Source organism: Giraffa tippelskirchi, chromosome 5 (genome assembly GCF_054371585.1).
Source record: "Giraffa tippelskirchi isolate mGirTip1 chromosome 5, T2T-mGirTip1v1.2.pri, whole genome shotgun sequence".
NCBI lineage: Eukaryota > Metazoa > Chordata > Mammalia > Artiodactyla > Giraffidae > Giraffa > Giraffa tippelskirchi.
In genome coordinates, this window is record NC_137279.1 from 146,408,466 (window position 1) to 146,422,387 (window position 13,922).

At 39.0% G+C, this 13,922-nt stretch overlaps 2 protein-coding genes across 2 annotated transcripts in view; one reads left to right on the top strand and one right to left on the bottom strand.

Moving 5' to 3' along the window:
* TNNI3K (TNNI3 interacting kinase) overlaps positions 1-13,922 on the bottom strand; it is a 340,280-nt gene that overhangs the window by 78,818 nt on the left and 247,540 nt on the right. The window lies entirely within an intron of this gene.
* LRRC53 (leucine rich repeat containing 53) lies at positions 703-13,330 on the top strand. Its single transcript, XM_081495371.1, is given in 4 exon segments — positions 703-898; positions 3,223-4,035; positions 7,451-7,966; positions 10,548-13,330. Coding segments are annotated over 4 exon segments (3,852 nt in total). The 3' UTR covers positions 12,875-13,330.

Sequence of the window (13,922 nt, forward strand, 5' to 3'; positions counted from 1 at the left end):
TGTGCTCCATTTAAAGTTATTACACAGTACATACACATGATGGAATATTACTCAGGTATTAAAAACAATGCATTTGAATCAGTTCTAATGAGGTGGATGAAACTGGAGCCTATTATACAGAGTGAAGTAAGTCAGAAAGAAAAACACCAATGCCATATATTAATGCATATATATGGAATTTAGATAGATGGTAATGACAACCCTATATGCAAGACAGCAAAAGAGACACAGATATAAAGAACAGACTTTTGGACTCTGTAGGAGAAGGCAAGGGTAGGATGATTTGAGAGAATAGCATTGAAACATGTATATTACCAGATGTGAAATAGATGACCAGTCCAAGCTTGATGCATGAAACAGGGCACTCAAAGCTGGTGCACTGGGACAACCCTGAGGAATGGGATGGAGAAGGAGGTGGGAGGGGCGTTCGGGATGGGGGACACATGTACACCCATGGCTGATTCATGTCAATGTATGGCAAAAACCACCACAATATTGTAAAGTAATTAGCCTTCAATTAAAATAAATTAATTTAAAAAATAAAGTTATTACAAATCATAGCTATATTTCTCTGCACTGTCTAATATATCCTTGCTCCTTATAATGGTTCAGTTTAAATTCTATTCAAAATAAAGATCCTTGCCATTTATCTGGCACCATATGAGAACTCAAGTTGCTCATTAGAAAGGAGAAATCACCAAAATGCCTCCTGAACTGAATGTACTGAAATCCTTGGATAATAAATGCCAACATTGTGACGTGCATTGCCCTCTACTTTCCTTTCAGGTGGATGGCTCGTACTCTGCCATCGTGCTGCGGCTGGTGGCAGCCTGCCCTGCGTCGTGTGCAGTGTGCACCAAAGATGTAACTCTCTGTCACCAGCTAACCTATACAGTAGGTAATAAAACCGATCACTCTAAAAAGCAGTGTTCAGTGTACTTGGAAAATTCATTATTATGCTCTTCTTTGTACTGACTGATCTCTGGGCTCAGCCTGAAAGAGGTAAACATTTTTAAAGAGCAAGCCTTCTTTAGTAACTAAATATTGATAATATTATGTTATTTTCCTGTTAGTTCCTGGTGGTCTCAACTAAAACTATTTTAAGACTTTCAGAGGTAATTGAGATATCTTGCTATCAAAAAAGAATACCACCATTTCAGTCAGTTGCACACTTATTTAATAAATGAAAAAAATAGATCACTTTAATTATATTTTGTCCATACTTTGTGCAGATTTGAAACCTACCACAGGGTAGAAGGAATATCAATGAATCAGAAACCTGAACTGCAATTGTTCAGCATTAGTAAGATTAAGTGATGTACCAGCAAAACAGATTATTATCAAAGTGCATCTAATTTTGAAAGTGTAGTCTTTTTTTATTGGTGGTAAATGAGCTGTAGAAATGCTAACAAGATACACTGCCTGTATTCATTACATATTGCTTGCTTAAGTCAACAATTTAATAAGATACCTTATTAACAAATTTGAGGAGAATGTGATTTACATCCTTATATCCAAGAAGAGATAAACAAGCTATAAACTCTGCCAATCGAAAAATTTCAGAAACAAATCTAAGATGGAGTAGAAGAAAATGAGTTCTTTCATTTCTAAAATCCTATGACTCCATGAGCATTAAGAGGAAAATGGCATTGTCCTTCCTGACAAGGAAGAGACAGTTTCAAGGCTAGTTGGTCATACACTGTTTTCAGTTTGTGTAGAAAACACTTAAAAAACACTAAATTCCCATCCTCTCAAATAAACTTCACTACATTTTTTTTTTTGATCAGAGATAGTTGATGTCTGTAAGAAACAAATATTGCTCATCTATATCACTGCACCTCTATATCTTCCTTCTCATTTACAGAATGCCACATTTGTGAAGTTAGATTTCATAAACACACAGAAGTAAATGGATGACTTGTGAGTGGAGCCTGTCTGGTCCTAGACAAGAAGTTACTGACAGAAACAATAGCTTGCTCCCTCAGAGTCAGAAATCTCTAGAGGACTGAGGATCCTTAAAAAAAACCTCTCTTAGCCCATATAAAAAACAATTATGAAGGGAACAAAATGCCAGCCTGGCCAGAATTAACAGAATTCAAATAATCAGTAATAAATCATAAAAAATAGCACCCCCCAAACAAAAACCCCATGACACAAACTTGCTACTGCTATAGAAATGAGAGCAATTCTTCCAAAAGAAGGCGCTGTGGAAATCTTTTGTCTTTTACATTCTTTTTTCCTCTCTTTGTTTCAATGCTGAAGTCTGAGTTTCATAAGGGAATTATGATTTGCTTTCCCCATGGCTGATTGTTCTAATATCACCTGTAGACCTCCCAGGGACAATGGACTCTTCCATCCTTATGACGCTGTCATTGGCAGTCAAAACAATTTTAGCATGATAAAGATGTGTTACAATAACTCTTGATTATAATACATCTTTATTGAGTTAAAATGCTTTGATTTCTAATGACAGAGCAGTGATAGCTCTGGGGTGATTATGGTGAAGGGATTTAACAGTTGGAAGCCCTGAGTACCACCTGTCATCACATGATGGACTTCATTGGAGGGAACAGATATTAGACAGGAGGCCAGGATGGTGCAGACTGTAATGAGAACCCCACTGACAGATCCTTCGCTTGTCTGGAGAGAATATAGATCCTTACCAAGTTGCCGGCTTTTAGCCTGGAGCTAAAAAGCAGAAACCAGCGCTCCTTCTCACTTCCCCCACCCCAACCCACACCTTTATGTTTGAGAAAAAAGATGATTCGCTTTACAGTATAAATATACATTGCTTGCAGAAAACTGGTTAGGAACGCAAACACAGGCTCAGCTCATGAGTGAATCTGTCTTGGGCCAGCAGGGCTGGAGTAGGTTGGTACACAGCTTCACAGACAGAAAGCCTGAGAAGCCACTTTCAAAAAAAAAAAAAAAATCCATAATGATAATCCCAAACAATGAATTAAATTTGACATCTAAAGGAACAGATGGGTTTAGGTTTCTCAAATAAACATGTCATGGTAACAAAGAATATAAAAATCCATCATTCTGATAAAGAGCTGCCTTCCCCTTAAACTGAGAAATCAGAGGATCATTTTCATTTTGTTTATTGTTCTTACCCAGGTGATAAGATTGCTCAGAGGGTATTGATTATCTCTGCTCTCCGCGGTGCTCCCCTCCCACGTGTGTGTACTTGCTTCTAGTCTGTGCTTTTCTTCCCCACAGCAGCCCCTGTGACCACCAGGGTTTTAATCATCACTGATGGATATCTCTCCTCCATAGAGAGCATAAATCTGTCCCTCTTGTTTAATATTGCCCTGCTCTCTTTGACCAGAAATGGCATCGAGGATGTTCAGGAAGGTGCCTTGTACAGCCTTTCAAAGTTGCGGTCGTTGTTGCTGTGGCACAACTGAATATCCAGCTCTTCGCTCACCAATCACAGCTTCAGCAAGCTTCACAGCCTGCAGGTGCTGGCGCTCAGCCACAACGCCCTCCACACCCTGCAAGGGTCTTGGTTCCGAAACACCAGGGGCCTGACCCGGCTCCAGCTGGATGGGAATCAGATCACTAATCCGACGGACAGTTCTTTTGGAGGCACATGTCTCCACAGTCTCAGGCATCTGGATTTATCTAACAATTTTATATCCTTCATTGGGAAAGATGCCTTCCGGCACCTGCCTCAACTACAGGAAGTAGACCTTTCCCGAAATAAGTTGGCCCACATGCCAGATGTTTTTACTCCCCTGAAGCAGTTAATCCTTCTGAGTTTAGATAAGAACCAGTGGAGCTGCACTTGTGATCTTTACCCACTTGCCCGACTCTTAAGAAACTACATAAAGTCTGCTTGCACGCTCAGGAATGCCAAGGACCTAAGTTGTCAGCCGTCCACCATGGCTGCAGCCACTACAAACAGTATACTAAGGCTGTCTGAGACCAACTGTGATTCCAAGGCTGCCAACCTCACTTTGGTTTTAAAGGACAGAAGTGCCCTCTTCCCAGGACAGGATGTGGCCCTGCTGACTGTCCTTGGCTTTGCAGGTATGACAGGGAGAAGTGTGCCCAGCTCTTCTCCATATTCTTGAAATTCACTAAATGATGCCTTTGTCTGTCAACTGGGGAGCCTTTTCAGGGCTTGTAGAAGAGAGACATTGTCAGTAGTGTGGGAAGATGCTAGCTGATTTGGCATAGGTTGCAAAAATTTCCTGTTTCAAAGAAACTGTCTAACACAGAGGAAAGGGCCTTGAGCCAGAATTCAAGAGCTCTGTGTCGATGTGTGGGTGTGTGCTAAGTCGCTTCAGTCCTGTCTGACTCTTTGTGACCCTGTGGACTATTGCCCATCATGCTCCTCTGTCCATGGCATTCTCCAGGCAAGAATACTGGAGTGGGATGCCATTTCCTCCTTCAGTGGATCATCCCAATCCAGGGATCAAACCGACATCTCTTACTTCTCTGCGTTGGCAGGCGGGTTCTTTACCACTAGCGCCACCTGGGAAGTCCCAAGAGCTCTGGTCCTGGTATAACTAGCACTGTGATCTTCAGTAATTTGCTGTTCAGACTTTAGTTTTCTTGCCTGTAATGAAGGGACACCCTCTATTTCAGTCATCCATTCACTGATGCATACTGATACATTCATTAAGATATTAGGGGTTTCAAAAAGTCATGACACCTAGTCTCTTTCTTCAAGGCACTCATATCTGTGTGCCTCTCTGTGGTAGTAAGAATCATTGGGCTTTATCAAGTACAGGGGGAGATGCTATAATGACAATCAGGTGTGTCCTGCTTTATAGTGCTTGTATAAGTGATGATTGGAGAAGGCAATGGCAACCCACTCCAGTACTCTCGCCTGGAAAATCCCATGGACGGAGGAGCCTGGTAGGCTGTAGTCCATGACTGAGCGACTTCACTTTCACTTTTCACTTTCATGCATTGGAGAAGAAAATGGCAACCCACTCCAGTGTTCTTGCCTGGAGAATCCCAGGGACGGGGGAGCCTGGTGGGCTGCCGTCTATGGGGTCGCACAGAGTTGGACACGACTGAAGCGACTTAGCAGCAGCAGTAGCATAAGTGATGACTGGGCTTCCCTCCTGGCTCAGTGGTAAAGAATCCATTTGCTAATGCAGGAGATGTAGGTTTGATCCCTGGGTTTGGAAGAGCCCCTGGAGAAGGAAATGGTAATCCACTACAATATTTTTGCCTGGGAAATACTTTGCCCCAAGAAAAGTATCAGAACAGAGCTTTGAATCCTGAGCTTTCTTACTCTGTGTAAGAGATATAGAGATGTGTCTAAAATTTTATTATTTTCATACTTTTGACATTTAAAAATCAAAACTTTTATTTGGAATAGCCCAGACTCTAACATGTTGCAATTAAAATGTTCTGACCTAACTTCGGCTACTACTTTAATTAAAAAAAAATGTTGTGTTTTTTATTAGAGATTTCACTATTTCAATATGTTATAACATTCCCCAAGAGTGTATTGTTGTCAAATAAATTAAAATGGGATGTTAAACATTAAGATCTGGTAAGCTACACAAAAGTTAGCAGGTTTTTTTTTTTTTTTTTTTACCAGAAAGTGCTATTCTATTTGGTTAATCTTCATCTTTAACAGAAAAAATGAAACAAATACACTTGATACCTTCTTTTTTCTTGAAAGTTTAAAGAAATATCATCACATTTTCACTAAAGTTATTCGCCATAGAGAGAACCAGGCAAAGTGCAATCAAGGAGTCTAGAAAGCTGATAACATCTCATTCACTGCCTTTATCTCCAGAGTCAGGGAACTGAGTTTACAGGGCATCTGACTTGCCCAAAGTCACACAGCAAGTTTTAGATAAAGCTGGATGTAGAACTCGGAGCTCCAAACTCAGTCTATACTGATAACATGTTCTCCTGATTACCATTCTGGAGATTTGCGAGATTAGACCACTCAGTGCTTTTCATTATTAGAATTCATAAACAGAATTCTTTCTGTTTACTTAAGAATATTCAATAAATATTTCTGGAGTGCCTCCTCTCTGCCAGTGTTGTGGTCACTGGAGATACAATGTCAAACAAGACTGAAAAAGTCCATTTCCTCACAGTGCTTAATTCTAACAGGGGAGGACAGACAGTGAACAAGCAAATGAATAAGTGAACACAAAACTTTTATATTGTTATAAGTGCTAAGAAAAAGAAATCATTGTGTCAGAGGAAGAGCTGGGTGTAACTGAGACTTTGAGCATCTAGGTGGCTGAGGATGCCATTTGTCAAGAAGAGAAACTGTGAGACAGAAATAGGTTAGACTCCACACTTGAGTCTGAGAAATACTGCCCTTTACTATTATATTGGCCTTCCCTAGTAGCTCAGATGGTAAAGCATCGGCCTGCAATGCAAGAGACCTTGGTTCAATCCCTGGGTGGGGAAGATCCCCTGGAGAAGGAAATGGCAACCCACGCCAGTATTCTTGCCTAGAGAATCCCGTGGACAGAGGAGCCTGGTGGGTCACAGTCCATGGGGTAGCGGAGAGTCGGACACGACTGAGTGACAAAACACACGCACGTATGTCACTCTTATATTTAGACAATAACCTAAACTACACAGAACATGAAATGACAGTGCCAGGACTTCTGAGATTAGATGTCAATCATTTTATTGTGGGAGTTCGTAGAAGGGGGTGATCTTTGCAAGATGAAAAAACAATAACAAAACTATCGAGAAACCATGAGGTATTGGTTTAGATTTTAAAGGATAAATAAAATTCAAATAAGCAGAGATAGGAGAAAGTGTTATAAGCATGAGTAAGAGAATACACAAAGGCTTAGAAGGACATTTTAAGACTAAGGAATTGAAGAGTCTGAAGCATAGTGTTTGAATGTGAAAAATAATTTAAAAAATAAGGCTAGGAAGGGAGGTCATGGCCAAATTAGAGTCTTGAATGCCAAGGAGTTTGATCTTTATACTAATAGAAGCCAATGATGTATTCTGAGGTAGGGGATAAATCTTTAGGGATGATTAAAATATGGCAATAGCTTGTGGAGTCTTTTTTTTCTTTGGGGGAGGAGGTTATTGTATATGAGCATTTCAGGGTACATACTAAACACTGTCTATTTTGATTGACTATGGGATTAAGAAATAGGAAGTTTGATTTCCCTTAGGCAGGAAAGAATTTTAATGTAAGAATTATTTTAATTTGAATGAATCTCAGTCCATGAAAAAACTTTTTCTGTCAAACACATTCCAGATGGTATTGTTTCTTATAATTTTTAATAGATACAAAGAAAGATCCAAATTGGAAAACAGAACAATGTTGATTAAATAGCCTCTATCTGAACTAATATTTTCCACATGGTTATCGATCGCCCACCCATTTCAATGCCCTCTAAGCCATTAACCTTGGTACTTGTGGATTTCACATTTGAGGATGTATGTTTCTTTCTATGATGTTATCTTTTAATAGTCTCTCCATTTGTCACAGGAGCTGTTGGTCTCACTTGCCTAGGTTTAGTTGTATTTAACTGGAAACTTCAACAAGGCAAAGCAAATGAACACACATCAGAAAACCTTCCTTGCAGAACCTTCAGTGAATCCCTGTGTGATCATGAGGCAAGAAATTACCACGCTCAGGGATACTGTAACTGCCACTTAACTCAGGAAAACGAGATAAAGGTCATGTCCATTGTGGGGGCCGGAAAGGAAATGCCACTTTCACAGGAAAGCAGCCGTCAAGCAGGACAGGCCTCTGGCTCCACAGCCCCTGACGGATCATTCAGAAAGCTGAGAGGGAAGGGCCATGGGGCAGACGGCACTCTCTTCTGCTTTGGTGGCCGACTGCTGCAGTCAGGATGTTCAGAGCCTTCTGGGAATATGGCAGCTTTTAATGAAGCAGGCTTACTTACAAGATATTGTCCGCAGAGAGTTGAAGGGTGGAGGAATCACGAGCCTGGGGAAGGCCAACCTCAAACTCCGCCACAGCATGTAACAAGAACGGCAGGTGAGTTGTCTTGTTTGACAAAGTCCCACGTGGTTTAAATCTCTCTTTTGATTTCCTCGAAAGAGTAATGCCATAAAAATCACCGTGGCACTAGGTTATTCTTCTCCTAAAGATATTGGACATGCATTTTTGTGTGTATGTATGCACATGTGTGTTTAGAGTGAGGTGTACATGGATGCTTCCAACCCTCAGGAGCTGAGAGTACATCTTGTACCCATTGGAAAGTGAATTTCATGACCCAACATCTAACAATTTTCTTTAAAGAAGACTTTTCAATAACAATAGTGCTGTTAAGATTTATGGGAGGCCGAATATTGGCTTCTGTTACAACATCCGCCAAGCTCTAATGCCAATTCTGCAGTAAGCAACCCTCCCAGAGCATGACATGTTAGAAGAATGGGCCTTCTAATGCTAGTGATTCATTTCAGGAATGATGTCAAGACACACACTATGCTTGCTGAGCTGTCAGGGATGATAACTTTCCAGTTCAGGGAAAGTCAGGACTTAATTCATCGTCCCATGTTGGGAGCCAAGTGAATCTGGCCGTGACACTATCCACTGTACATGGGCGATGTCAATATTTAGGTGGAAGCAATGAATTAAATGTCTTCCTTTTTCTCCCTGAATAGTAAGGCAATGCTCTCGGCTCAGTGGTGAAAACTTTGACAGCCGCTCTGTAAAGAGGTTCCTGTCATTTATTTGAATTGGTTTACAACAAGCAGAGCTTTCTCTCAGAACATGAATGACAGAGGTGCTGTACCAAGAAATTCTTACCATGGGGATCTGGCCCTAAGGATTTAGGGACAATTGTAAATGAATGAAATTGTATGTTGTTTCACATGTGATATAAAGTAGGATGTGAATTTATGCCACTGCATTCCCCAGACTTCAGATCTTACCAGTTTGGGGGTCATCATGATTTGATTGAAAAGAGAAACGGCCAAGAAAGGAAACATCTGCTGTAGAAACTCGATCAGATTAGTTTTATTTTATAAAGGAATAAGCACTTAATCTTTCCATAGAATCATACCTTAGGCAGATGTTTCATTTTAGCTTTGTTGAGAACCTTCGCATCTCTGTGGGAAATTCCTATACTGAAGGGAATGTGGTCTCTTAACCATTTAAAACCCAGTCTTTTGTTTCACACAGAGAACACTGATTTGTCAAATCAATACAATCACTTTAAGAAAGACTTGAAATTCTACATGCCAGGCATTGCACTGCATCCAGAAAAAGAGAAAAACAGTCAAGACCACACCTGCTCTAAAAAAGAAGTCTGTAAGAGGCAACGTCACTCTGATTAGGCCTTCTAAGTCAAAAACACAGAATTACAGTATTTCAGGGGTAGAGGAGACTTTGGAGATGATCTGGTCCGAAAGCTTTTAATATTTATCTTTGAGCCATGGAGCTGTCTTAGAATATGATAAAGGCTAGAAATTATAAAATGAATAATTTTATAACTGCAAAAAGTTCCCATCTAGTCTAATCTCCTGATATCCAGTGAGTTAATGACTTCTCCAAGGTCATTCTGAATGTTGAAGGCAGATCTTAGATTAGAATTGGATGCAAGCTGGGGTTATTTCACCTGTTTCTATCGCTCCAAGAAATATTTCTTTCTTTGGATAAAACAATTTCACAAAACAAGAGAAAGAACACTGATAAGATGTAATTTTAAACTTAGTATGCATTGTGGAAGAGGATAGAGTTTAGCATCAGATAGATCTGGGTCAAACTCTGCCCATATCATTTAGCTGACATGTGACTGGGGGAGAATATTCAACTTCTCTAAACTTGTTTATTTCTTTGTAAACGTGATAGGATAATAGGACTTATCCAATGGATCATGTCTCTTAAATGAAATAATGAATGTACACTATTTTGTACAATGCCGACCTCTTAGTATATGCTCAATTAATGGTGAGCTATGACTATTATTTTTGTATTTAACATTATTTAATATGGTTCATTAATATTATATTAATTCATACCATTTAAAAGTCTTCAACACAGACCGGCCACAGTCCAAAACACATTCATTTAACAAATATTTAATGAATACAGTATTAAGTGAAGTAAAATAGATATGGACTCCACATGAATGGAGCCAGTAATATCACAAGTATATCTGTTGCTGCTGAGGTTATCATCTGCTTAAAACCTGACTGTTACTCAATATTGTATTACGTTCTTCCTAATGATTTAGTTCCAAGTGGTAAATGAGTTGAGAAAAAATTACTATAGCTATTTGGAAAGAATTTAAACATTATTCATATTTAAAGCTAACCTAACTGACAACTAATCTAAAGATTTACAACTATGAATATTTTTATTTCTAATTCCACAACTTTTACATCAGCATCAATCACAACTGATTAAAATGTGTCCATAAAGAGTGTCATAGCAAACACACCAAACTGCCAAATGTCCCTTAAGGATCTGGCTAAAATATTAAGGAAATATTCAAGAATTGCCATAATTGGAGGAGTCCCTTTTGTACCTTTCATAAGGTTTCTAAGCATCTGTTTGGTTGGGGTAATAAAACTATGCTCAGTGCTAAATTCCTGCATTTATTGTTCAGCAGATATCAGCAGTGACACATTTAGTAGAAGATATGCAACATCGGCTTCAGCCTTGGCAAGAGAAAGTCTTGAAAAGCATTTAACAAATGAATCATGGCAGCCTCCAATGGAAAAAGGAGACAATGGCTTACAACCTCACAGGCAGAGACATTTTATTACAGGCTCATCATCCAAGCCTTGTGAGCCTGAGGAATACTCTGTACAAAGGATCTTGCAAAAACACAGATCAAAATATGATGATCCTTGTGGACTGTTAACACAGAGCAGTCCTGGGTATTTTCAGCCAAACAGTTCTCTTATCTGTAAATATGTGCCCTGTGATCAATTTCAAGATTACATGAAAGAAAATAAGCCAAATTGTCGAAAACGTTCAAAGCCTAAGAAAGAGCAAATCCAAATTAACAGAGCAATAGAAAAATTCCTCATGAGTGAGAACAACATGGAGTCATCAGGGTTATCAACAAAAATCAAGAAAACATATTCCCCTAGGAGGGTTAGCTTCCATCATCCTCATTTAATAGAAAAAAATAGTTTGGTGAGGTCATCCAAAACATCAAGCCATTGGAAAGAGCAGAAAAATGAAAGTAACCTGACCAACTTGGATCTCAAAAAATGTAGCAACCCTCGTGAGAGAAACAAAGGAGGAAAGGGGCTTACTGATCCACAGATTCTGAAAAAGAAGAGAACCAATCCAGCTGACTTCAAAGGGAAAATTAAAGGACAAAATTTAAGGATAAAATTAAATTTAAGCCCTTTTAGAAAAGTCAGAGTCCATCCAGAAAAATCTTTGCCAGATCTCCCAAAGAAACTCAAACGAGTATCACTACCTCCTGATAAATTCTCCACAGCTGCTGAGAAAGAAGCCAGGGAAAACCTTGTGCCTTCTGCAGATTTTCACCAACAGTCAGAGAGTAACAACTATGTCAAATTCACTGCAAAGAGGCTGCCTCTCAAACATGCCCCCAAGCAGACCCCATATTACAGAAAAAACATGAAAAAGCCTCTGCTCAGTGCTAACGACTTGTCTGTGGCCAACCAGAGATCTATGGAAGGCACCTGTCACCCTACTGATCATATTCCTGATGGAGACCCGTCAACAGTGACTCAGCCCACACCCACTGTTGCTGAACACGGCCATTCACACTCCTCCTTCTCCACTGAGCACGTGGGAGGTGCAGCTTGCATCGTAATGGGCATCCCAAGTTATTTACCAGCAACTGTGGAAAACATAGGAAGGGATGTTTTCCCATCCCACCATTCTAGGGGGGCTACTGACCAAGGGGCAACAGAGCCCACTGAACACATGGAGCAGGACAGATTGAAGACCAGTGAGCTAAGCCGGTTTTCTATGTCCCTAGGGAATCAAATTGGCAGGACTGACACCTACGAGGAACATACTTTAAATCAAAAGCAAACCTTAAAACACACAGAGCAACTCTCAAGTCACGAACAACTTGGAAATGAAAAAACATTAATGACAAACCCCAAAATATCACATCCAATTGTGGAAAGTTGTGTTATGGATGAGGGAAATGATGTAGAAACAAAACTTCCTAAAACAGAAACTTTTGATTGCTCTCCTGTTCCCCAGACACAATCCAAGGGCAACTTAACATTTATGAAGACAAATTTTATTCCATACCAAAATAGAATAGCACTTCCCAAGGATATCAGTACCTCTCTGAGTACTCAAGCCATCTGGCCTCTAACCAATAGTAGTGAAAAAGGAATTGACAGCATAAATGCATTGCCCAGAGATGACGGAGCTGAAGCACTGGAGATAAAAATAGTAGGGAAAGATGAGAAAAAAAGGCTCGATGAAAGCAAGGCAAATTCTAGTATGTTAATTAGGACCACACAGATGACCTTAAATGGCACCAGAGAAGAAAAGCAACAAACCTGGGAAAATGGAAAAAGTGAAAAACATGTATTATTTGATTCAAATTCTGTTGAGGCAACTAAAGATTTAAGAATGATGAGTTCCCATGAAACCCAAAATAGACTACCTTGTAGTGAAATAGATCTTAAAATTAACAGTAATATGCATTATTTGAAAGAAGTTCAAAATATTCAACCAGATAAAGATAACAGTGCACATAAAGAAGGTGCAATGACAGGGGAGACATTACCAGAGTTAAAAGACATTAGTTTTCAGGCAGAAAATGAGGTGCCTCTAATTCCTCCAAGAATAAATGAAGCTGAAAACTCTGCTCCTAAACCTACACTGTATCCATTAGCTGCTGAATATGTTAATTCATCACCTTTAGAGGCAGAACAAAGTGAACAAAATAACTTAAATAATAATCCTTTTCTACTTCAGCTTTCTTAAAAGAGACACACAAACACCCCCTAGCCTTTGCATGCATTTCAAATGCATTATTTTGAAGGAAGAATCCTCAGTGACTCTTTGTTATCAATAAAATAAAAGTACATAGTTGAACATAACACAAAAATCAAAGACAGAGCCATAAGATATGTTTGACACAATTAATTGAGTTTGCCTCTCTAAGGAATGGGAAAATGGGAAAGAAGAATTGAGCCTCATCCTGGAAAAGAAAGCAAACATTAAAAAAAAAAAAAAAAGCCTTAAGCAAATGAAAGATTAAATAGGAAAAAGTGCTTGAGCAGATTTACACTTGATGATTATTTTATGGAAATTACTATACACATCTCAATTAGTGGTATTACAATATTGCTTTCTACACAGATGATTATATATTCACATTTGTGCCTGATCTGTTTTTCTAATTATGGTATGAAAATAAAAATTGAGCTTTGTTAACTGTAGTCTAGCTGATATGCATATTGGCATGTTTCAACCATTTGCAACTGTTCTGTTAACAATTATGCTAGGTCCTAAGTAGAAGTCTTTAAAACCTGTTATTTCTCAAAGGGAAAAACATTACAGATTTCCAGAGGTAGTAGGCCATTTCTGTAAAATCTGTTAAATCTTATAAATCCACTAGGTGGAGATCTCGACTTCAATCATTTTAGAACAAATGGGGCTTTAAAATCAAGACAATAGCTTCAGAACAAAAGGCATCTTAACAGGTTTTATTGCCAGTTGTTATTAACTTAAGATTTTGAAAACTAAATAACCCATTAGCATGTAAGCTTTCAAGGCCAGAGCTCTTGAATTTAGCATGCCACTACTGTTTGGTGTGAGTATTCCTCCTTGGGCACAGGGATTAAATGTCTTCATAAATGTTAGATTTCAAGCAATGGGAGAATAAGCATTTCTTATTCAAAGCCACATTTATTTGAAAGTTAAGAGGTATACTCAATTTTATTAGTGATATCCTAGTAAAATATTGAAACCATATCTTCATGGTATAGAATAATATAATATTTCACATTTCCTAATGGGAAAAAAAGGT